Below are 26,812 nucleotides of genomic sequence, written 5' to 3'. Positions count from 1 at the left end.
CTTTCCTCCTTCACAGCTCCCTCCCCGAGGTGCAGGTCCCATCCTTATTCTTTTGTCTCTGTTTTTCCTTTTTTCTTTTGCCCTACCCAGGTACGTGGGTAGTTTCTTACCTTTGGGGAAGTCTGAGGTTTTCTGTCAGTGTTCAGTAGGTGTTCTGTAGGAGTTGTTCCACATGTAGATGTATTTCTGATGTATTTGTGGGGAGGAAGGTGATCTCCACATCTTACTCCTCTGCCATCTTGAAGTTCTCTCAGTACTAGCTTTGATCTTCTTCCTTAGGGATGTAAGCGAAACTTCCTGCACATTCTCATAAGCTTCTTGTTTTAATTACAGTGTATAATATTGTGTTGCATACAATAGGAAGACATTTAAAATAAGATTAGTTTGGCTATCTCAGAAGTGTAGCTTGAAGCATTAAATAGGATAAATGGAAAATACACATAGACATAACATATTTAGCTTCTGATTCAAGGAACTCAATCCAGTGTATGTGTTTTAAAATAATCACCTTGAAATACTGAAAATTCACTTATTTTAATCCTATAATCAATGCTTTTAAAAACAGACCTTGAAATGGAATATCTAGGTGAAAAATAAATAGGTGGGCTGTAGCAAGCTATTCTTATCTGCTACTTCTTAGAGGGATAATATAAAACTGTCCTCAAAATTGCAACTATGCAAACTCCCTTTAAAGGTTGGAGCTTGCTTAGCAAGCTGATAACATAGGCTCATTAGGTAAATCCCCTTAAGTATGTCTTACTCCTGAAAAAAAAGTCGTTTTGAATCATGATGATTTTGTGTATGTGTCTATATACATGTGCATATGTGTTTAGGATGGGTGGTTTGCATATTTTCCCAAGGGCTTTCTTCTGGGATTTTCTCAAGGAATTATTCTATATCTATGGCTCAATGCAGGTGAACATTTGGACATTCATAGAAAACAAATCAACTGTCAGATATATAGTTTCCAACCTTAATTGTATTCTCATTGCTGTTAGAAAGAAATCCTTTCACAGATTTCTAGTTGACTCCCTTTTCAATTTTCTACTCATTCTAAATCTTTACTACTCTTTCCAAGTCTACCTTCTTCAGATTACAAAAACTAATCTTGCTTTTAAGTTCTTTGAGGAATCACAACCAGGTAGGAATACCTTAACCTTCTTCCCTACCAGCTAATGATTTATGTGTCTCATTTTTCTATCCTTTCTTCCTCAGGGCAAGTGCTCCTACTATTGTTTAGGTTTTAATTCCAGCCCTGTGAGTTCTTGGGAAACTGCTGCACTTTCCTATCCTTTCGGAGCCTCCAGTCTCTCTTCCTTTAGTGGCACCTTTCCCTCAGCGTACAAGTCTACCCCATCTTATCATAATTCATCATACTTGAACTTGGTCACTGGTGACCCCCTTCCTCGATCCATTCTTAAAATTTTCCATGATTTTAGTGCATCCTCTTTCCCCTTGACCTTATTCTCTTGTATCTCTGGCTAAACTTTCTGTCTCCTCTGTCTCCTTGACTGACCTACTCTTACTTTGCTGCCTTTCTCTCTCTGTCTCTGTCTTTCCCTCTTCCCCCACCTCACTTTAATTTCATCTAAATCTATTCCTATGCTTTTCACTGTCTTCTTACAGCTCCAGTTCTTTTCTGTGTTTTCAGTTTTGATCTTTCTCCTGAATTTCAGACTTCAATGTGTCACCGTCTATTGCATATTTATTCTTGGAAGTCTCCCAAGCACCTCACAGTCAGTATATTCCAAAAAAACTGTTGCAAAGTCATATTTTTGAGGCCAGAGATCTGAGTTTAAGATCCTGACATTCAAGGAGATGGTAGAAAGATATCTGACTTATTTCCTTATCAAATAGTCTTGAAACTCCATTTCACCAACACATGTATCCGCACAACTACTCTCTTTCACCCCCATTATTGCAATAACATCCTAGTTGACCTCCCTACTTCTACCTTCACTTAACTGCACTCTATTTTCAACACAGTACCTGGGGTGATCCTTTAAAAAAGAAAGTCAGTTAGATTGTGTCTCTCTACTCAGAACATTCCAATGGTTTCCCATCTTGATTTTTAGTAAAACTAGAAGCCTTCATCCGCCAACCTCTGCCCCATATTCCTTGATTCCCTGACCTCAATTCTTACACTTTAACGTTTTCTCCAGCCACTCAGACTTCCTTAGTGTTCCTTAAGTTTGCTGGGCTCCCTCTTGCCACAGGTTCTTTCTTTTTTAATTAATTTTTATTGGAGTACAGTTGATTTACAATGTTGTGTTAGTTTCAGGTGTACAGCAAAGTGAATCAGTTATACATATACATATATCCACTATTTTTTTAAATTCTTTTCCCATATAGGCCATTATAGAGTACTGAGTAGAGTTCCCTGTGCTATACAGTAGGTCCTTTTAGTTATCTATTTTATATATACTAGTGTATATATGTCAATCCCAATCTCCCAATTTACCCCCCCCCCCACTTTCCCCCTTGGTAACCATAAGTTTGTTTTCTACATCTGTGACTCTGTTTCTGTTTTGTAAGTAAGTTCACTTGTAACATTTTTTTTAGATCCCACATATAAGTGATATCATATGATATTTGTCTTTCTCTATCTGACTGACTTCAGTCGGTGTGATAATCTCTAGGTCCCTCCATGTTGTTGCAAATGGCATTATTTCATTCCTTTTTGTGGCTGAGTAATATTCCATTGTATAAATGATGGAGAGGGTGTGGAGAAAAGGGAACCCTCCTACATTGGTGGGAATGTAAATTGGTGCAGCCACTATGGAGAACAGTATGGAGTTTCCTTAAAAAACTAAAAATAGAGCTACCATATGATCCAGCAATCCTACTCCTGGGCATATATCCAGAGAAAACCATAATTCAAAAGGACACATGCACCCCAATGTTCATTGCAGCACCATTTACAATAGCCTAGACATGGAAGCAACCTAAATGGATTGATGGAGAAATGGTAAAGAAGATGTAGTACATATATAAAATGGAATATTGCCAGAGGTTCTTAACACATGACCTTTTATTCAAATGGATGTCACTCTCACCTTCTATAAGCCTTTATTAAATGTCACATTCTCTGTGACACATTCTCTGACCACCTTATTTAAAATTGTATGTCCACCCCCCGACCCTGGTCTTCAACCCTTAATCCCCATCTCTGTTTTATTTTTCTCCATATTGTTTATCTTCTAATATACTTTACAATTAACAAGTGTTTATTTTGTTTCTGTTTCTATCCTCCACTGTAACGGAAGCTCCATGATGGCAGGGGATTCTGCTTTGTTTTCCTCACTATTGTATCCTCAGTCCCTAGAACATAGTAGAAGCTCAGTGATATTTGTTGAATAAATAAATGAATGAACAAATTAAGATATCATGGGGGAACTGCTTTTTGAGCTGCATAGCACTATAAAAATACTAATTATTCCTACTATTATTATTCCACTGCCCCCATGACAAGGGTCACATACACATTCACACTCACATGTACAATATCTTCTCTTTTTTTCCCCATCTCTATGTCCTATCTTGGTTTTGAGACACCATCTAATCAATTTTTGAGGCTATTTACTTGGAGGCATATTTGAATCTTTCAACTATTTAGTCACTAATTCCTAACTCTTATATTAGATCATTTGGAGCACAGTCTCCATTTTAGTCCCCACTACTTTACCCCAATCATCTTAAACTTTTCTCTAGACAATTGCAGTAGTCTCCTCACAGGTGACTTTGCAGTTTATTTTAACATGAATACCATTTCTTAAGTAATTTTCCGTGGCCTCAAATTATCTACAAAATGCTTCTTGTGGTACTCAAGGTTCTTCAATACTAACCCTGACCTTTTTTTTTTTTTTTTCTTTTGGCTGTGTTGGGTCTTTGTTGCTGCACACGGGCTTTCTCTAGCTGCAGAGAGCAAGGGCTACTCTTCGTTGCCATGCATGGGCTTCTCATTGCAGCGGCTTCTCTTGTTGTGGAGCATGGGGTGTAGATGTGCGGTCTTCAGTAGTTGTGGCACATGGGCTCAGTAGTTGTGGCTCACGGACTCTAGAGCACAAGTTCAGGAGTTGTGGCGCACGGGCTTAGTTGCTCCGCGGCATGTGGCATCTTCCTGGACCAGGGCTCTAACCCGTGTCCTCTGCATTGGCAGGCGGATTCTTAACCACTGCTCCACCAGGGAAGTCCCTGACCTATGTTTTTGAGACACTATTTTTCAGCATTATAAATTGTTCTGTTGGCCCTTTTTATTTCTTTATACTTCAACAAATACTTGTTGATTATTTACTGAGACAGACACTATACAGTGGCATTTAGCAAGACACCATCTCTTTTCCCATTTCCTTATGGCAATTGGTTATAGTTTGGGAAGAATGAAGGAAGAGAAAACCTAGCATCTCAAAATCATAGATCAAATGCAAACTAGCTATAGGTACAATGAGCAGTCATTCTGATTTTTCTGGAATAGACTTGGTTTATACTTGTTGCCCCAGTGTAATTATTAATGTCTTCCTTCACCCTCAGAACTCTCCCCATTTGGTAATAAATCATATAGTCTCTGTCTATAAGCAAAAATAATTTGAATTTTCTCATGTGCTCTTTCCCTACGTTAACTACAAAGGTTACATGACTGTCTAAAGCAAAATTTAAGTCCCTTTCCTCTAACACCAGGACATACTTATAAATATCACACATAATGTTTGGTGGAGAAAAATCTAGATGGATCTTATAACCTGAATGTCATTTCAACTTTAGTATAAAACATTTGTCTCAAATGCATTTTAATAATTACTGCCTTAGCAATTTTTATTACTCTACCTCTTGTCTGAAATGTCCTATATTTACTCTCCATTTATCCATAGCCTACCCACGTTTAAAATCATACTTATATCCCCAGACTTTTCTTTGTATTGGTATCCATCTATCTCTACCTGTGATCTCTCCTTTTAGCAGTTATTTTCTAAATCACTTATTTGGCAACTTTTGGTATACAATGTACTTTTTTTTTCCTTTGGGATCTGTTGGTGTAAGTAGTCTGACTGAATCTTTCAAGACAAAGACTGAGACTTATACATCTTTGATTCTATAGCACCAACTCTAAGGCCAAATTCAGAGTATGCACAAACAACCTAATGTGAAAAAAACCCAACAATAATTATGATAGCAGTGGTAATGAGTGTGGTATTGACGGTGTATAATAAAGTAAAATATATGAATTTTCAAAAAATATCATACTGAGAGTAGGAAGCATTAATTATAGATTAAAGATGTGTGTTTGTGTGTGTGTGTGTGTCTGTGGATGTATTTGTGTGTTTGTAAAGTATATTTGTTTTAAGTTATTTTGGGGTCAGGGGAAGAGGTTGAGGGAGAGGAAGGAAAGACATACTATATTTTATCAAGTGATTAAGTTGAAGATGTGCCATCATTTTGTAGATTGCTAAGGGAAAAAGGCTAATTAAGCTATGGTGCAATGCTTTCGTATCACTTAGAATATGCATTTGGTATATATTGAAAGACATATTTACTGATGGATTTCTTTGATGTTGGATCATTCTTGTATATACATAACAAAGAATAAGTGATATCAAATGTCTAACACTCCTTCACACTCTGAGGTCATCAATTGTAAGAAACATTTCTATTTCAGACATGTTTTAAAATACTTTTTAAAAAGAAATATTTTGTTGAATGGACTTATAGGGCATAAGTAAGAATATTGCAAAAAACAACATCTGATGAGTTTACTAGGACCTGAGGAAAGGCAACAGATCCTAAATATTCTGAAACAATGGAAGGAAAATAATGGACTTTTTGAATACAATCAAATGTAGAAACCTGAGTTAGAACAAAGCTTTATGGGATTTTACTTTCACCCTCACTGTCCAGTAGCAGAAACTGTCAATTGGAAAGTTGTAGTGAAAAAGGGAAAAATATATTATGATATTGGGTATCTAATAGATGTAAAGGCATGAAGCTCTAGCATAAGGTTGGATAGTTAAGAACTAAACACTAAGAGATGGAGTTTACGTACAAGGTTTAATTTTTATTGCTGATTTTTCATTGTCTTGGAGCAGAGGAGGAAACTAAAATTTTTTTTTTTTTTAAAGAAATTCACGTTCTTTTATTTATTTATTTATTTATTTATGACTGTGTTGAGTCTTCGTTTCTGTGCGAGGGCTTTCTCCAGTTGCAGCAAGTGAGGACCACTCTTCATCGCGGTGCGCGGGCCTCTCACCATCGCGGCCTCTCTTGTTGCGGAGCACAGGCTCCAGACGTGCAGGCTCAGTAATTGTGGCTCACGGGCCCAGTTGCTCCGTGGCATGTGGGATCTTCCCAGACCAGGGCTCGAACCCGTGTCCCCTGCATTGGCAGGCAGATTCTCAACCACTGCGCCACCAGGGAAGCCCGAAACTAAAATTTTTCTGCTCAAGAACTTCTGCTTTGGATCAACATCTTCTATAAATCCTGCTTGCTGGGATACCTACATGCCTTATCTGATATGAGGAAGCCTCTAGTCCTAAACGCAAACAGAATTCTTAACTATTTTCAGGATAGATTGTGTGACACCACAACAAAGTTAAGTCCATCAGAATTGAGTGTTTGAGCTGAGTGGTTAAAATTAAGAAAAATAATTGGTTTAGCTTTGTTGCTGAACAGAAAATGTAGACCACATTCATAGACCTTTTATGCATTGCCTTCTCACATTTCATCTTTGTACTGCTCTTGTGTTCATGTTCAGATCATTCATATTTTATTTTGAAACATTTTCATTTTCAGATCAGCAGTTGTGTGATCCTGGTGAATTTCTTTGCCACGATCACGTGACTTGTGTCTCCCAGAGCTGGCTGTGTGATGGGGACCCTGACTGCCCTGATGATTCAGACGAATCTTTAGATACCTGTGAGTAGAAAGGTTCTCATGCCATTCAGATTTACCTTACATGTGAAACTAAATGTCAGCTGTTTTCACAGATGACTGCTGTTTCCGTTTATTCTTTTTTTCCCAAATAGCCTAAAAACTTAAAACCTTTTGATTGTGTGTCCTTTAAAATGACTATGTGAATGAGAGCATAAAATGCAGTTTTGTCGTGTGAATTAACTTATGAAGGGAAGAAAATGCAAGGTTATTTCAATGTGATTGTGTTACTCATAGAAAAAAATTTACTTGAAGAGAAAAAGATCCTTTAAAACACAGCACTGAGAGGGAATAAGATCCTCTCCAATAATTTATCTCATACATTTTGAGACAGAGGAGCATATAGAAGGAATAATGAACTAATCAAGCTTTAGCTCCCATATTATTTCTATTAATATCTAGGGCACTACACAAATTATTGAAAGTGTTTTCTTTTGCACCTGAAACATAGAAACTACATTTATCCATCCATGCAGTGAGGATCTTTGACTTTATAATATCAGATTCAGAACTCTTAATACACATGAGTCCTAATTGTAATTGTACTACTGTGTCTAACTTGGAGTCCATTAAGGGTTTTGCCCATGTGAAAAATACCACTAAATCAAAATTGTAAATAATAACAGGACGACAGCTAAATCTGCTACACTTTCTTTTAAATACCCACTGTTGTAAGGAGTATGAAGAGTCCCCTAAATTTTCATATTGATATTTCTAGCATAGCTAATATCAGTTTTTACTCCCCACGCAAACAGGTATGTCAGCTTACCAGGATCATCCTCAAAGCAACTACATAGTTCTGTGAAGTCAACATGAAAAAAGAAAAATCCACCACTCTTATTGCTTGATATTGTAGAGATAATAATTATTGGTTCCATTTTCCACTCTTATCTACTTGTTTATAAGTGTTATAGATGGAACCAATATAAGTTTTGATGAAAATCTTGGTGATAGAAAGCAGAAGCAATGCTTATTCACTTTCTTCATGTTTGCTAGTGTTTTTAAAGTTTCTCAACATATGGGTACTTGAATATTTGCATTAATTGCCTTTTTTCAATTTGAACAGATCACTTTTTCGATAGTAAGAGGTTGTAGTTGTTTACTACATTTCTAATTTTCACCAATGTCATCAGTTTAATTCTGAAAACCTTTACGAGACCCCTATAGCATAGATAAGGTTCTAGGCATGATAAGAGGAAAAAGTATATTTATAGGAAAATACTCTAGTGGATAAATAAAATCTGATAAATCCATACAAAGGAATATTATTTAACAATAAAAAAAGACTGAAGTACTTATACATGCTACATGGATAAATCTTGAAAATATTATGTGAAGGAAAAGAAGCCAGGCACAAAAGACCACATATTTTATGATTCCATTCATATGAAATATCCCAATAGGCAAATCTAAAGAGACAGAAAGTAGATATGTGGTTGCCAGTGGCCAGTGGGGTGGAGGGGAATGAGGAATGTCTGCTAATGAGTATGGGGTCTCTTTGGAGGTGATGAAGTGTTCTAAAATTAGATTGCAGTGATGGTTGCACAACTCTGTTAATGTATTTAAATACATTGAACTGTGCATATTAAATGGGTGAATTGTATGGTAGGTGAATTATACCTTAACAAAGTTGTTTAAAAATGGAAAATAAGGAGAAGAATCTCAAAATTATGCGAATGGATGCGGATGGTATAGTAATGTGAAAAGACAACAATAACAAAATACCCCACCCATGAAATATATAAGTAGTTGGACTACATTTCATCTGTATAAGTAGTGGGACTTAACACTGTTTAAGCCTTCCCCTATTTAAGTGCCATAGAAGAGTTTTCTTCTCGTTAGATGCAAGGAACGATCGCCATGGCATAATCGGACTAAAAAGTTAAATTTTTGAGTTTTGGAGTCTTGCATTTTTGCCCTGATCCTACTATCAAATTCCTGATGGGAAACATGACAGAGAGAGACATGAGAGAGATTTGCAGAATCCATACGTAGGAAGGCAGGTTGAAGGAGAAATGCCCTGGAACTTGTACCTGGCACAGTGCAAAAGTGATTGAGAAGAAAAGGCTGTGTGGTCTGTCTAGGCAGGAGTTCCCTTCATGCTTTTGAGTAATAGAGAATAATGATGCTCCCTTTGTACTCAGGAGGGGGATTAGTGGGAGAATCAGGCTGGAGAGGATCTATGGTACAGAGGAGGCACAAGGACCTTGGTGGTCAAAACTCAAACCCAAAGAGGAAAGAGACCCCAAAGTGAATGCCAAAGTGGGTGGATGACTGTATTCCACTCCCCCTCCCATGCCGGCTCTGTGCTTCTAGGAACATGGCCGATACCTGGCAGGGCCACGGCAGTCAGCTAGACTTGTGTTTGCTGGCCAGCATCTGCCCTGATTGATTGCGCTTCTGTTCTTAATGGTCAGTGTCTCGACCACAATGCTACAAAATATTTTGAATATCCATCTTGCCCAGAAGGTAGACACCACCTTGTGTTCGGGGGAAAAAGGTAGGTCCTTCAATTCACAGAGATTAGGGGCTTTGGCGGACTGAAGCTTCAAATTAGGAATTACATGTGGGTTAATTAAAAGAGAGATAGATTTTCTTCTTATCTAGTTTTTAAAATGAAACTCATACCTTCTCAAGATATTTTTGGCAGTTTTTAAGTATACAGTTAGTTTCCTCGATAAAATTTGGTGAGTTCAGTTTTAAAATGTTTTCCCATTTTGGCCATTCTTTTTCTACTCTCGGGCATCGAAATTGCTGAATATCCTCAAGAGCAACACTAAAAAAAAATTCTTATTTCAATGTAGCAACATAACAAAGAAAGAAAAATACTCATTTTTTTTTTTTTTTTAACCTGGGTATTTAATCTGAGTAACATGTTTGGATCCACATTTAATTTGCCTGTTTCAGATAAGTGGTTTCAGTACTAACTGAAATCTGGACAAGCATAGAGAAAAAGCTTTATGAAAAAATCAGACTTTTTCAAATTTAAATTTCTCAATCCAGATGTTCACAATTACCATTTTCCCTAATCATAGTGCTTTGTAATGTGTTGTTTTATAACATTCATATGCAGTCATCACTGATCTACATAAAATAATTGCATAATTTGATAATTATATGAATGTATATACATTCAATGTGAAAGATGAATACTAGAAATCAAAAACCTTGCAGATTGATTCTTAAGAAGGATAATTTTGTGCTCAGTGTATGAACAAAAGTATGTTATCATATTTGATCTGAAGACAAAGTATGTTGTACCTACAAAATATTAGATGAAAACCACTGATGCAATGCACTTATTCTTCCTAAATCCACTTAGCCTTTAAAATGATAAGAGGACCAATATAGCATAGAATTTATTATGACATTGTGAAAGCTCTGCCATGACAAAATTCTAACAGGAAAAAAGTGGATATTGTCGAGGAGGAGGAAAAGCTTTACTTGTGAGAGGCTGATGACCAAAATGCTTTAGAAGATAAACATGCCTACAGAAAAACAAAGAAAGTGAAAATCAAATGAAATTGAGGTATTTGGGGATCTGAGAGGTTAACAGGCACATATTTTCTTTCTCTTCTGTGTTTGTTTAGGCCCAGGTTGTAGGGGTATTTTCTACTATTTATGGGGCAGAAGTGAGATTTCACTAACAGCAATCCAAGGCCAAAGAAACCCCTCTTGAATGGGGTTGATTTACCACTAAGCTGACTGCATGTTGGGATGACTTTTCTAAAATATGAAATTAGAGAAATTTAATAATTTGTATGCTTACCGTTGAATATGAGAAATGGTTCTTTAGCCTTATATTACAAATGAAAGTCTTTATTTCGCTACATTATTTGAAGTAATTTGTTAAGGGTCTAAATGGCTAACCATCTTTTAGGTCCTATGAGGCAATGAGAGGAGAAAATCAGGAAAAATCACCATCTTTCTACTCAGTGCTTTCAATCCAGTTGTAAGTCTAGCATTTTGTATGACGAGAATTAAAGTGAATAGTAGAAATGTTATCTGTGGAATGAAAACTTGGTACCCCCTGTGACAGGGAAGTCTTCCTGAAAGGTGCTTTTATTCCAAGGTATTCAATACATAATTCCTTCTAGGATTTTCTGTTGAATGCTTAATGATACTTCCTTTCCAACAATCAGTTTCAGCAGATGTGTGATATTTTTTGGCAATCTGATGTGTATATACTTAAAACTAGATTCCTTCTTTTAAGTCAGGAAAGTATTTGTTCTGCTCTTTCTCCTTCTTCTTTATTGCCCTCCACTACCCCCCTTCCAAAAACCATGTAGAGAGTCCTACTATAGATCATGTTGTGGATATGATGACTCTTTGACTAACCAGGGAGTATAAAAATGACATTATAGGAGGGTAAGATTTGCAACCTGGATACAGTAAGTCCCCTACATGGAAACCTTCAAGTTGTGAACTTTCAAAGATGAGGACGTGCATTCACATGGCCAATCATGGTAAGTTAGTTCACGTGTTTGGCATACATTGTCACGTGAGTGCATCCTCTACAAGTGGTTGTGCTTTTGTGTACTGTACAGTACTATATAGAGTACAGTAGTACAGTATCTTTGTTTCAAGTCCAGGATGTCCAGAAGCAAGCGTAAAAGCAGTGGTAATGCAGCTGGTACTGCTAAGAAACACCAAGAGAGACAGGAGGAAGAAGAAGTAACTGAAGAACCAAAGAGATTCACGACGCAGGAAATGGCAAGGGGATTTTCTTTATTTGAGAAGGCACTGTTAGTTTTTGAGGCAAAGGACCGGAATGTAGAACAGTACACGAAGGTTACAACAGCTGTTCAGGATGCAATCCAGTGCTACCGTGTCATCTATGATGAGAAAAAAAGAGCTACTACCCAGACATCCCTGGATCATTTTTTCAAAAGGGTAGATAGAATTGAATCCAGCAAGGAACCAGAACCTTGCCATCCACGTCAGGCATGAGTGAAATTGCAGCTTGCCCTCCATCTCCTACTGCTGACGATCCTTCAGCTCTACCCTCTCCCACCTCCTCTCCCTCCTCCAGTCAGTAACTCTTCTTGCCTGTTCACTCAGTGCCAGCCCCTGTATGCCAGCTGTTGTACTGTATACTACTGTGCTTTTCAAGGTATTGTACTGTAAGATTAAAAATGTTTTATTTTTTGCGTATTATTTGTGTGAAAAATATTATAAACCTATTACAGTACAGTACTATATAGCCAATTGTGTTAGTTGGGTACCTAGGCTAACTTCGTTGGACTTACAAACAAATTGGACTTACCAATGCGCTCTCGGAATGGAACTTGTCCATATGCAGGGGACTTACTGTAGTTGTTATAATAATTTTCATATTGCCTCTACTCTGTCCTGTCCTTCTGCAAGGATCAGCAAACTTTTTCTGTAAAAGACCATACAGTACATATTTTAGGATTCCTGAGCTTATGTCATCTCTGTTGCATATCCTTCTTTGTTTTCATTTGTTTGTAAAATAGTTAAAATGGAAAAACAAGCAAACAAACATCCTTAGTTTACACTCTGTACAAAAACAGTCCACAGACTGGGTTTATCTTGCAGGTTGTAGTTTGCCAAACCCTACTGCAGTGTCCTAGCTAAGCCGTGTGCACTGTACTGCTGCAGAGGTGGGGCCGTGTCCGGGTACTGCAACCACAGGGAACAGCAAACTGGGCAAAGTGGAAGAATGGGGCATAGAACTGTGTGTGTACCCACTCCCACACGGTGCCAGACTCAGGCACAATGGCATTCTCTGCAAAAGCTGGCTTCTTTCTTCTATTTTTGCACATCTCCTTACGTGTTAAGATTGCATTTGAGCATAAGGGACAGACACAGGAGCTCAAACAAATAAGGGTTTACTTTTCTCATATAAAAAGGTGCAAAAGTGGACAATCCAGGATTGATATGGCAGCTCCAGAATGACACCAGGCTTCCTCTACCTTTATTCTCTGCCACTCTTAGCATGGAGCTGTCAGTCTTTTAGCCACAGTAGGGCTTTTCCGCCTTCCCCAGGAGATAATTCCATTTCGGCCAGAGAGAAGGGAAAGAAAAAAAAGAAACAGCAAGTGCCAGCTGAGTCTATCTGTTTGTCAGGAGAATAGTAACTTTTACAGAAAGCAAACTCAGTAGGTTTCTTGCTTAGATCTCCTTCGCCAGAACTGATCACCTAAGGTATGGGGCAATGAGTATTTCCACAGGGCTTTCCAAAATAAGATCTGTGGTTCTGCTAGTAAAGAAAAAGGGGAGACTAGATATTGGGCGAGAAGAGGCCCCAGGTAGCATGTGCCACAGTGTCTCTTCACTCCTTTTCCTCTCTTCATCCACTGAGGAGAGGTGGCAGGCACAGTGCATGATCAGGGCTTCTGAATCCCAGGTGCTTGACACCAAAGCCAGTTCCTCCAGGTGAATATCTTTGCTCTTGTGCAACAAACTTAGTCATTCCGGGTCTCCATTACCTTATCTGTACAATGGGCATGATAGTACCTACCTCACAATAAAGTGCTTAGAATAGTGCCTGTTCCAGAGGAAGAGCCCCTCTCCACCCAGCACCCCCTCCCTGTATTCCATATGCCAGAGCTCTGACCAAGCACCTTACCCTGAGGGTCTTTTGATAGAGCACGCTAATTGCCCCCTCTCCCATTCTTACTGAAGATTGGCTTTATTCTCTAAGGTTATGGCTAGCAATAGGGTTAATTTACCACATACACTAATTCAAGAGAAGTTATTAACAGTTTTTAATAATTAAGTATATTACACTCAAGCATTAAGACAAATAATGTGTCGACATTATTTGGGGACAGATGGCTTTTCCTAAGAACTCTTCCAAAGACATCCTGTTGATGAATTAGCTAAAGTTAAAATATATGGCTAAAAAACACATTAATGAATAGTATTATTTAATCAACATTGCAGTCCTGAAATGTAGCTGTTATCTCATTTTAAGAAATGAGGAAACTGAGTTTACGGTCTTTCTATGCCCTCTAAGTTGGCTGTTATCGGTGAAAGCAGAGTTTGCATTTCTTTCAACTTGCCCTTCTTTTTATAAATACTCAGGAAAGGAAGAATCTAACTCCTAAAAGGAAGCCTTAGGCCACCTAATTTAAAAATATGATGTCATTTGAAAAACATAGATGCTATCCCAACAGTTATATTACACTGACTTTGGAGGTGATCAGTTCTAATTGAATAATTCAGTAAGCACACCATGTCTCCTGAGTAATAGGAATAGAAGCATTTGTGAAAAATGAAAATGGCTGTAAGTTATTAGGGTTAGATATGCCTCTGCATGAATTGACCATTGCTTTGACTGCATTTCCATTGTTGTAGGATTTTAAGCTTTATTTAGATAGGAGGATATTAATGAACTCCTTATATACATACACTGACCTTTCCCCTAGGGTATAAGGTAGAAATCCTTTTACAATTTCCTTCTAAACTTTCTTTCTTTAACAGAAGTCAGAGAAATAAAACAAAAATTCAGGTGGGAGGTTATTAGCAAACAGATACTGCCCTTTAAAAATAAATAGCAGAATAGGGCACTGAAAGTAGACTATAGGAACAATAAAATGAATGGAAATATGGTCCTTGTTTCTAAGTAATAGTGATTTAGAGGTCACTTTGCAATGAGCTAATATATGAGAGCCACAAAGCTAAGCTTTTCGTTAGGAAGAGAAGCTGAAATGATCTTACAGATTAAAGGGAGAGCATATGAGGCCCGTGAGGGCAGTTTATGTCTCTTTCAATTCTTTTTTGTTTTGCCCTTCATTTTATTCTGAGGCTTCCCTCTTTTGCAATGAAGAGGCAAGAAACACTGACCCTTCTTTAGTAATAAAGAGACTTCCACTTATGAGTTGATACGAAGGGGAGACAGGAAGGTGAGGAACAGTATAATTGTGAATTGAAAGGGCCTGTCTAAGGTTGGTTCATTTCCCCAGCACAGTGGGGACGGGATGGAGGGTGACATTTCCCTTCATCCTGCCCTGCAATGTGCTAACGGGTCTCTGAAAGTTTGCCTCTGCAATTTTAAGCAAGTTTGATTGGAGGCATAGGTGATAAAACTGAGTGCACCACGATTCACAGAAGCGGAGCAAGACCAGCATGGCAAAAGGCCTCTCTCTTCTTTAAGAAGTCACTGCTTGTTGGTTTTCTGATCCAAGTTCACAGGTCATAGGATCCAAGTTCACAGGTCATAGAACAAGTTCCAGGTTCTCAGCCTGGACTGGAAATTATAGGCAATGAAAACTTTGAAATGATATCAGATAAAGGGGATTAAATAAAATTATTGAATTCTAGAGGCAACTCTGATAAAATCTCCTTGGCTTAAGGGATGAGGTACAGTAAACAAATGGTCTTGCAGGGCTCTATTGGGACAAAGCTGAAGGCTGAGCAAGGAGCCTCCTCAGAAATGATTCAATCCATCATTTAGCCACAACTAATCTAGCATTTGGGGTTGGGGATGAAGGCTTCTTACCTTTTATGGGTGAGCAAATTTCTTCCCAGAGGAGGTTTTATTCTTTATAGTCAGTGTATAAAATTTACATTTGACTTTCACTCAGAAGTGCTTCTGAAATGACGTATTTTGCTAAATGAATCACTGAAGGATGTTTTGTTCTACGAACTTATTTTAATGACAATGTCTTTTTTCTCTCTCTCTTCCCCCCATCTTATATTATTTCTTCCCTGAAAGCAGAATATAAAACCCTACTATAATATGCCTATGGAATTCTCAGTAGGACAAAAAGTATCATCCTTCTACTAATTGCTGTATTGGCCCATTTCAGTTTTAGGCAGAATAATTGACTTTGGGTTGAATATTTTCAATTAAAATCTCTGTAACATTAGCCTTTTTTGATTTGGAGGACGGGAGAAATTGCTTGCAAAGAGTAAAGTTCATGAGAAGATGGGTAAAAATAGGGCTTAGGTGGAAGGATACCAATTCAGTAAAGGTGGCTTATAGCAGTCTACTCATCTTACAGGGTTTTTTTGTTTGTTCGTTTTACTTTTCTGAAAAATGATGCCTTGGGAGGGAAAGGTTTGACCTTATTCCTTGGTCAACCAAGGATCAGATACGAAAGGGGAGAATCTTTCAGCTTGCACAGATCTTTCTGGGTATTAAGCAGCAAGAAAGAAAACAAACTAGTAAATACTTCTCAACAACTCTGATGGAGTTGCCAAGAGAAAAGTAATTATTAATAAAAAACTTCTTGTCTTAGACTTCAGCATACAGTCATAAGACTAATAATTTCAATCTTCCAAAAATAGTAATTATAGAAAGGACTTATACTTGTATAGCACTTTGATAATTTAAGGACATGTACATTAGAATCAATAAATATCCTTTGACATAGTACCTATTTTTTTGAGAAAAATAAGCCAGGTATTATGGCCATAAAAAAAATAAGAAATCCAAAGCACAAACAGGTTGCTTGGTCAAGAGTCTCATAGCTAATGGGTAACAAGGCTAAAATTGGAATCCAGAAATTGCATTTCCTAACTTTCTATTATAGCATCAGTTATGGGCTGAATTGCACCCCTCAATATTCACATGTTGAAACCCTAAAATTATACCATTGCAGAATGTAATTGTACTTGTTGCTAGGGGCTTAAAAGAGGTAAATTAAGTAAAAATGAGGTCATTAGAGTGGGTCCTTATCGCATCTGACTGGTGTCTTATAAGAAGGGGAAATTTGGACACACTGAGGGACACTGGGGTGCTTGTGCACAGAGAGAAGGTCATAGGAAGAGGCAATTAGCTATTGATGAATTAGCTAAAGTTAAAATATATGGCTAAAAAACACATTAATGAATAGTATTATTTAATCAACATTGCAGTCCTGAAATGTAGCTGTTATCTCATTTTAAGAAATGAGGAAACTGAGTTTACAGTCATCTATGCCCTCTAAGTTGGCTGTTATCGGTGAAAGCAGAGTTTGCATTTCTTTCAACTTGCCCTTCTTTTTATAAATACTCAGGAAAGGAAGAATCTAACTCCTAAAAGGAAGCCTTAGGCCACCTAATTTAAAAATATGATGTCATTTGAAAAACATAGATGCTATCCCAACAGTTATATCACACTGACTTTGGAGGTGATCAGTTCTAATTGAATAATTCTGTAAACACACCATGGTGGGTGGAGATCTGCAGTCCAAGAAGGCCTTGGGGGAAACTAACCCCGGCAACATCTTGATCTCGGACTTTTGGTGTCAGCACTGAGAGGAAATAAATTTCTGTTGTTTAAGCCACTTAGTCTATGGTATTTTGTTATGGCAGACCTAGCAGATTAATATAGCATCCTACTATATGTCTATTACACTTCCATGTTTTTTATATTAATATAAAGAATACTGCAACAATTTAAAAATCCCTCCTTTTCCTTGGAGATATATACTGACTACCAGAGTACTGAAATTATAGGCTTTATTTAGAGATATGAAATGAAATCACCAGTTTTTGATGAAATAAAAGGCCCATTCCTACAGCAGTGGTCTTAACCCTCTAAGAATGCCTGATTTGATCACATAGTGCAATTCTTATACAAATGAAAAAACATTTTTTTAATAAAAAATCAATAGATAATTACTACAGATTATTTTTTTCAAATATTTATGGATGATGGGTTGCTCCAAAATTTAAAAAAAGTAGTTTTGCCTTAATCCTTCCTGCTGGTGATCTAGAACACTCATTTAGTGGTGCAGTTGGTGGCCATCTCCGCAATGCTACGTATTTGCAACACAAAAGACAAACTTGGATTAATGACTTAACTACCATTATTTTCTGAGGGAAACAGTAGAAATTCATAAGTGGTGTATACTAGTCATAGCCTGCATATTAGTAATATTATATATTAGGTTGCTGTAATCTATATTAGATTGTTACAGTTGTTGACTCTCAATTGATAATTGGATTAGGCAATAAAATAGATGTAATCTGATAGTTAAAATAATGCTTCTTTCTCCACATGGGACTTTGGGGAATTTTGTTACATTTTACTTCCAAATTTGCAATATTAGACAGTTCGATTATTTAAAATAAATGGCATACTATATATTTTCACTCAAGGAGTAAAGAGAATTTTGTTACCAAACTAGAATTCCCATAATGTATTGGTGCATTTTCTTTAAGAAAACCAGAATGTAATCAATCAGCAGCTATTTACTGAAGAACTACTGTGTTCAAGGTGCTTACTAAGCATGGTCCTTCAACCATTTTTTCCATGCCTTACCACGTGCCAGGGCTTTCACCTGTGCTAATTTAGTTTCTATCCTGGTAAAATCATACTAATTTCATATTAAAGAAGATGTTTATGAGAAAGATAAGGATGACAATTACTGGCACAAAATATATGGTTAATATGGACCAGATGTTGTGCTGTGACCCTTATGTGGATTATATCCTTTGATCCTGACAACAGCCCTGAGCGGGACATCGGGTACAGTTGTTCAGGTTGTGCAAGGCATCAGGGTGACATAAATAATGCAGACTGCATGGGTATATATATTTTCCTACAAATGGAAATAAATGATCTTTGGAAGGGAGCAGTGTTTTCTAATTTGCGTGAAGACACTCTGTGAGCTAATGGTGGCCTCTCTATGATACTAATCATGGTCAGCTTTTAAGGATAAAAATAAAGCATGAGAGAAGTTACTTGCTAGAGGTCCTAAAGCAATTATGTGACAGAGCTACAGTTGAATACTGTACCATGCTGTATAGCCTCCTAGTTGACGTAAATGAGGTTCAGAGACGTTAAATAGATTCCACTAACATTCCCCCTTAGTGAAGACCAGACTTTCATACATGCCTATCTCATATAACATTTAAATTGGCGTTTAAGTTGGCATCCTGTACATAATCCATCTATCTATCTATATATGTATCTACCAATGTATCTATGTATCTATCTATTAAATTTATGCATAACAAATTTTAATTGAGTGACTACTATGTAAAAAGTCCTGTGATAGATGTTGGGAATGACAAGATAAATATGCTAAAGATGGAAGACATATTGTAACAACTGAGAGAGGATTTTAATTATCTCTTGTATCCAACTCTAAAGGATATACAAATGTGTATATATTACTGTACTAATAATTTTAAAAGGTATATGGGTTAACATTTGTATATGCATGTATATGAATTTTATGTGTGTGCATATACACAAAATGAATCTGGAAAAAAATAATATTCTCTTCACCATTCTTCCTCACACAGACAAACAAAACACACATATTCACTCTAATTTAAAAACACATTGTTGCGAATTCCCTGGCAGTCCAGTGGTTAGGACTCGGCACTTTCACTGCCAAGGCCTGGGTTCTATCTCTGGTTGGGGAACTAAGGTCCCACAAGCCGCGGGGCACGCCCTGCCTCAAAAAATAAAAAATAAAAACACACTGATGAGGATAACTGAGTAGATTATGAGATTATCAGTTTTCTATTGCTGTATAATTAATTACCACAGATTTAGCATGTCAAAATAACACCCATTTCTTATCGCACAATTCCGTAGATGAGAAGTCTAGTTAGGATCAAATGGGTTCTCTGCTTAAAGTTTCACAAGGCAGAAATCAAGGTATTCCTAAGGCTGGGCTCTTATCTGGAGGGCCTGAGAAAGAATCCGCTTCCAAGCTCATTTAAGTTGTTGGCTGAATTTAGTTTCTTGTGGTTGTAGGACTGGGACCACAATTTCTTGGTGGTCTTCAGCCTCAACCTTTGACAACCAAGGGCTACCCACATTTCTTGGCAGGGGACCCTGTCCATTTTCAAAGCCAGCAATATGTTGAAGCTCCCTCATGATTCATGCTCTCAATCCCTGACTTCCTCCTCTGCAACCAGATGGAAAACACCTTGTGTGATTAGATTAAGAAGACATGGATAATTTCCTTTTGCCGTATAAGGCAATATAATCCTGGAGTGATATCTCATCATATTCACAGGTTCCACTGACATTCAAAACAGAAGGGGTTATACAAGGAAGAGAGTCAATGAGAGTGATTCTTAGAATTCTGAGTAATACAGTGTATTCGTGGATTAGGGCTGCCATAACAAAATACCATAGACTTTCGGTTTAAATTTAAAATATATATATATTTCCTCATAGTTCTGGAGGCTACAAGTTCAAGTTCAAGGTGTTGGCAGCCTTGGTTTCATTCTGAGGCCTCTCTCCTTGGCTTGTAAATGGCCATCTTCCTCTCATGTTGTTACATGGTCTTCCCCCTGTGTGTGTCTGTGCCCTAATCTCTTCTTATAAAGACACCAGTCATATTGGATTCACGCCCACCTGTATGACCAAATTTTACCCTAATTACCTCCTAAAGGTTCTGTCTCCAAACACTCTCACATTCTGAGGTACTGAGGGGTGGGTGAGGATTTCAACATATAAATTTGGGGAGGATGCAATTCAGCTTATTACACACAAGATGATTTTGCTTCTTTTTCGATTATAGTTCATCTAATGAATGTAAACTATTTGTTTAAAAAGTTGAATTACCTTCTTCCCTCCACTTCTTACTGTGAAAAATTTCAAGCTGACAGAAAAGTTGAAAGAATAGTATAGTAAATACCTATATACCCTGGATTTATCAACCGTTAACATTTTGTGACATTTGCTTTATCTTTTTCTCTCTGTCTGAATTGTGTATAGATGTTTGGAATGTTTACACACATATACATATATATGTTCACATATGACTTTTGCTGAACCATTTAAATAAGTTGTAGACATCATGACATTTTATCCTGAAATGATTCTAAGAACAAGGCATGCTCTTATATAACTATAATACCATCATCACACCCATGAAATTTGACTTTGATATAATATCCCATCCATATTCAGCTTTCTCCAACTGTCCCTAAAACATCATTTGCAGTTATTTTTTGCCCAATCCAGGACTCAACCAAGAATAATGAATCACATGGCTCTTCAGTCTTCACTAATCCAGAATATTTTCCAACTTTTCTTTTGTCTGTTATGGCATTGACATTTTCCTGTAGAATGTCACAGAATCCGAATTTTTCTATTTATGTTCTTAGACTAGACTCAGAGTAAGTATTTTGCCAAGAATACACTATAGGTCATGACATACATTTCCAACTGTGTTAAATCAGAAGATAGGTCAGTTTGATGAAAGCTTGATAACATGGTTACCAAAATGGAATTACAACAGAATGTTTGCCAAAACATAAGGTACACCTCTGAACTATACAGCTAAGAAGTTTAACATAGCAGAGTCTTTTCCAGTCTTAACTAGTCCATCAGAAAAAAGACTTAGAAAAGGATTAAAATTGAGAGCTTAAAATCATGAGATAGTCTCATGTTATTTGAACTTGAAAATAGAAATCAGCTGAAGAATGAGGCTTTAAGTTTGGACTTTGTATGACTTGAGTTGTATCACTCACCCTTAAAAAAATCTAATTTTGGTTTTTCAAGTTTCTCTATGTATAGCGAAGTATGAATGAAGCATAGAATTACTGTCACTTCCATTTAAGTAACAAATATTATAAATCCCACATTACATCGTTAGCATCCTTAAGGACAGGCATCTTTTCCACTCTTTAATATCCATACATTGTTCTGCACACAGTGAGCAGCACATATATTTTTGTCTGTCAGACATTTGAAAGGTGACTATGTAGGTAGGCAGTTTATATATATATACACTGATTATATATTTATGATTACTTTCAAAGTCAAACTTTATCAGTTTATTTGAATAGTTACCTTATTTAGGGAATGCATGAGTTATAGAATTATATCCAATATGACTTAATAAGTTTACACCATTGCTTTATAACCTGCTTTCTTCACATAAATAAGGAAAAAGCTCCTTGAGACAGGAGAGAGCCTACCATTTACAAATTTTTTTATCCAATCTTTCTTTTACTGCTGTCAACAAGTTTTTTATATTCAGTTAAGTGGTTCACCAATGAAATAATTGAGTGTAGCATTTCAAAAGGGAAAGTAAAAGTGACCCTGAAGAATGTATTATCATTTAACACACACTCAAAAATTCCTCCCAGGGTTAGTCATTATGTAAGGCACTACACTTTGGTGTGAGAGAAAATATCTGAATCTGTTTTACAACTGCAAATGCAGGAGAAAATGTTTGCAAGTGGAGAAACTTATAATATAATCATTTCTGTTATGTTTGTCACCTGTCTGGATTTCATCCCAATGGAGTAGTGATGACTCTACATTCCCACTGGAACCTTTTCACATGTCATCCAAGTTTAAAAAAAAATGGTATCTATAGGTTCAGTTTGACGTTGAGGTTATAAAAAAAGAAAGAAAAAGAAAACAATAACACCAACACTAGTTAGAAAAAGCCCAACTATAACAGCATCCAAATTAAGGCAAAGCAGGTCAGACACATTCTGACAATGTTAAACCAAAATGCAGTTTATAAATTCAACAAGATATTAATGATTCTTTACTGCAGTGATGGGTATGTGTTTGGAAACACTTGACCTCTGAGGTAAGTGGATTCTTGCAGATGTGGATGTGGAATTTCTGCACTCTGATTGGAATCAAATAATTGAGTTTACATTACTGCTCAACTCTTTTTCTGGTTATCTTTAAGTATTTCCTCCACTGATGAATAGGAATATAAATACATAATAAGTTTGTTTTGTTTCAAAATTTCGGGGCTTGATGAATATTTGAGAGAGTGTGAGAATTTGCTATTCCTCAAAAATAGAACTGATTTAATAAATTAGATATAGATTAATTCTAGGTTCAGGAATCACAGTGATCGGATTGGCTGTCTAGGATGTACTCTTAAATGGCGAAGACAGGCTTCTGTTTAAGATTTAATCCAAGATAAATTGGATCTGGTGAAACCACCATGAGCCACAGCCTTCGTGATGGGGATTTAGACTGCCAGGTTCTTATTAAATTTTGCTTCAAGATGGATTTTTGCTCCTATCATTCTTTGCTTCTTAAGAGTAATATGTTGATTTACTGGGTACTTATAGATGCTAGGAACTGAAATAGGTTCAGACTACATAATCTCCAGATGAAAAACTAAAAACTAATAACTACAGTTCAGTGAGGTAAAGCAACTGGCTTGAGGACACATAGTGAATAAATTTCAGATCTGTGACTGAAATTTACATACCCTTGACTTGCGCCCTCTTTTTCTTTTCTTTTCAATTTGCATGTGTGCCTCCCAGTAATATAGTTCTACAACCATTCTATATTTATTGCATCTCATCATTTATCAAAACACTAACAAAAATGCATAAAAAGCAGAATCTGAAAAAATAAATTTAACTAAATTTCAAAATTTTAAATAAAATATAGAGGTGTATTCCCAAACTAACTTGAACAACTGCTTCTATCTTTCCTCAAAAGCTGGTATGTACCCAGGGCCCTACCTCTACACTCGGAGACCCCCTCCAACAAGCTGGACCGGCCTAAACCCCACCCACACACCCTCACTCAGGGCCCTACCTCCAAACTCCAGAACTCCACACTCCAGAGGCCCTCCTTTAGAGGTGCTGCCTCTCCCGTTCTGCGCAGGTCCTAAGCAGAGGCCCTGCACCGCGCTTCAACGTTGCCCGGCCTAGGCACCGCCCCACGCTCAAACTCACCCTGCACCCGCCTAGGTCCCACCCCACCCAAAACCCCGCCCCTGCCTAAGTTCCACCCCCCTGCTAAAACTCCACTCCCATACCCAAGGCTTTTTTTTTCTTTTCTGTTTTCCTATTTTATTTTATTTTTCTAAAATAATGGGTTTATTGAGATGTAATTCATATACCATAAAATTCACATGTTTAAAGTGTACAATTTAGTGGTTTATAGTACATTCACAAAGTTGTGCAATCATTACCACTGTCTAATTCCAGAATATTTTCATCGTGACAAAAAGAAACCCTGTACCCACTAGTAGTCATTCCCCGTTCTCCCCTTCCCCTAGCCTCTGGCAACCACTAAATTACCAAATTCATTGATTAGCTCTAGTAGTTTTCTGGTGGCATATTTAGGATTCTCTATATATAGTATCATGTTGTCTGAAAACAGTGACAGTTTTACCTCTTATTTTCCAATTTGTATTCCTTTTATTTCTTTTTCTTCTCTGATTGCCATGGCTAGGACTTACAAAACTATGTTGAATAATAGTGGTGAGAGTGGATATCCTTGTCTTGTTCCTGATCTTAGAGGAAATGCTTTCAGTTTTTCACCATTGAGAATGATGTTTGCTGTGGGTTTGTCGTATATGGCCTTTATTATGTTGAGGTAGGTTCCCTCTATGCCCACTTTCTGGAGAGTTTTTATCATAAATGGGTGTTGAATTTTGTCAAAAGCTTTTTCTGCATCTATTGAGATGATCATATGGTTTTCATTCTTCAATTTGTTAATATGGTGTATCACATTGATTGATTTGTGTATATTGAAGAATCCTTGCATCCCTGGGATAAATCCCAGATGATCATGGTGTATGATCCTTTTAATGTGTTGTTGGATTCTGTTTGCTAGTATTTTGTTGAGGATTTTTGCATCTATATTCGTCAGTGATATTGGTCTGTAATTTTCTTTTTTTGTAGTATCTTTGGCTGGTTTTGGTATCAGGGTGATGGTGGCCTCATGGAATGAGTTTGGGAATGTTCCTTCCTCTGCAATTTTTTGGAAGAGTTTGAGAAGGATGGGTGTTAGCTCTTCTCTAAATGTTTGATAGAATTCACCTGTGAAGCCATCTGGTCCTGGACTTTTGTTTGTTGGAAGATTTTTAATCACAATTTCAATTTCATGACTTGTGATTGGTCTGTTCATATTTTCTGTTTCTTCCTGGTTCAGTCTTGGAAGGTTATACCTTTCTAAGAATTCATCCATTTCTTCCAGGTTGTCCATTTTATTGGCATAGAGTTGCTTGTAGTAGTCTCTTAGGATGCTTTGTATTTCTGCGGTGTCTGTTGTAACTTCCCCTTTTGCATTTCTAATTTTATTGATTTGAGTCATCTCCCTCTTTTTCTTGATGAGTCTGGCTAATGGTTTATCAATTTTGTTTATCTTCTCAAAGAACCAGCTTTTAGTTTTACTGATCTTTGCTATTCTTTTCTTTGTTTCTTTTCATTTATTTCAGCTCTGATCTTGATGATTTCTTTCCTTCTGCTAACTTTGGGTTTTGTTTGTTCTTCTTTCTCTAGTTCCTTTAGGTGTAAGGTTAGATTGTTTATTTGAGATTTTTCTTGTTTCTTGAGGTAGGCTTGTATAGCTATAAACTTCCCTCTTAGAACTGCTTTTGCTGCATCCCATAGGTTTTGGATCGTCGTGTTTCCATTGTCATTTGTTTCTGGGTATTTTTTGATTTCCACTTTGATTGCTTCCGTGATCTCTTGGTTATTTAGTAACGTATTGTTTAGCCTCCATGTGTTTGTCTTTTTTATGTTTTTTTCCCTGTAATTGATTTCTGATCTCATAGCATTGTGGTCAGAAAAGATGTTTGTTATGATTTCAATTTTCTTAAATTACTGAGGCTTGATTTGTGACCAAAGGTATCATCTATCCTGGAGAATGTTCCGTGCGCACTTGAGAAGAAAGTGTAATCTGCTGTTTTTGCATGGAATGTCCTATAAATTTCAATTAAATCTACCTGGTCTATTGTGTCATTTAACGCTTGTGTTTCCTCATGAATTTTCTGTTTGGATGATCTGTCCATTGGTGTAAGTGAGGTGTTAAAATCGCCCACTATTATTGTGTTACAGTCGATTTCCTCTTTTCTAACTGTTAGCAGCTGCCTTATGTATTGAGGTGCTCCTATGTTGGGTGCATGTATATTTATAATTGTTATATCTTCTTCTTGGATTGATCCCTTGATCAATATGTAGTGTCCTTCCTTGTCTCTTGTAACATTGCTTATTTTAAAGTCTATTTTATCTGATATGAGTATTGCTATTCCATCTCTCTTTTGATTTCCATTTGCATGGAATATCTTTTTCCATCCCCTCAGTTTCAGTCTGTATGTTTCCCTAGGTCTGAAGTCGGTCTCTGGTAGACAGCATATGTATGGGTCTTGTTTTCGTATCCATTCAGCAAACTTGTGTCTTTTGGTTGGAGCATTTAATCCATTTACATTTAAGGTAATTATCGATATGTATGTTCCTATTACCATTTTCTTAATTGTTTTGGGTTTGTTTTTGTAGGTCCTTTTCTTCTCTTGTGTTTCCCACTTAGAGAAGTTCCTTTAGCATTTGTTGTAGAGCTGGTTTGGTGGTGCTGAATTCTCTTAGCTTTTGCTTGTCTGCAAAGCTTTTGATTTCTCCATCGAATCTGAATGAGATGCTTGCTGGGTACAGTCATCTTGGTTGTAGGTTCTTCCCTTTGATCCCTTTAAGTATATCATGCCACTCCCTTCTGGCTTGTAGAGTTTCTGCTGAGAAATCAGCTGTTAACCTTCTGGGAGTTCCCTTGTATGTTATTTGTCGTTTTTCCCATGCTGTTTTCAATAATTTTTCTTTGTCTTTAATTTTTGCCACTTTGATTACTATGTGTCTTGGCATGTTTCTCCTTGGGTTTATCCTGTATGGGACTTACTGCGCTTCCTGGACTTGGGTGGCTATTTCCTTTCCCATGTTAGGGAAGTTTTCGACTATAATCTCTTCAAATATTTTCTCGGGTCCTTTCTCTCTCTCTTCTCCTTCTGGGACCCCTATAATGCGAATGTTGTTGCGTTTAATGTTGTCCCAGAGGTCTCTTAGGCTGTCTTCATTTCTTTTCATTCTTTTTTCTTTATTCTGTTCCACAGCAGTGAATTCCACCATTCTATCTTCCAGGTTACTTATCCGTTCTTCTGCCTCAGTTATTCTGCTATTGATTCCTTCTAGTGTAGTACTCCTTGGTGTGAGCCCTCCCAGAGTCTGTTATTAGCCCCACGAAAGAGCCCAGGTAGGATCC

At 37.1% G+C, this 26,812-nt stretch overlaps 1 protein-coding gene across 1 annotated transcript in view; it reads left to right on the top strand.

Annotated features, from left to right (window-relative positions):
* Window positions 1-6,737: 6,737 nt before the first annotated feature.
* LRP1B (LDL receptor related protein 1B) overlaps window positions 6,738-26,812 on the top strand; it is a 1,532,882-nt gene continuing 1,512,807 nt past the window's right edge. The window contains exon 1 of the mRNA XM_059927092.1: window positions 6,738-6,906. Coding sequence (XP_059783075.1) covers window positions 6,738-6,906 — 169 coding nt within the window. The remainder of the gene's footprint in view (window positions 6,907-26,812) is intronic.

The sequence above is a fragment of the Balaenoptera ricei genome, chromosome 7, assembly GCF_028023285.1.
Source record: "Balaenoptera ricei isolate mBalRic1 chromosome 7, mBalRic1.hap2, whole genome shotgun sequence".
NCBI classification, from domain to species: domain Eukaryota; kingdom Metazoa; phylum Chordata; class Mammalia; order Artiodactyla; family Balaenopteridae; genus Balaenoptera; species Balaenoptera ricei.
The sequence above is the reverse complement of the archived record's forward strand: the minus strand, read 5'-3'. Positions and strand labels throughout refer to the sequence as shown.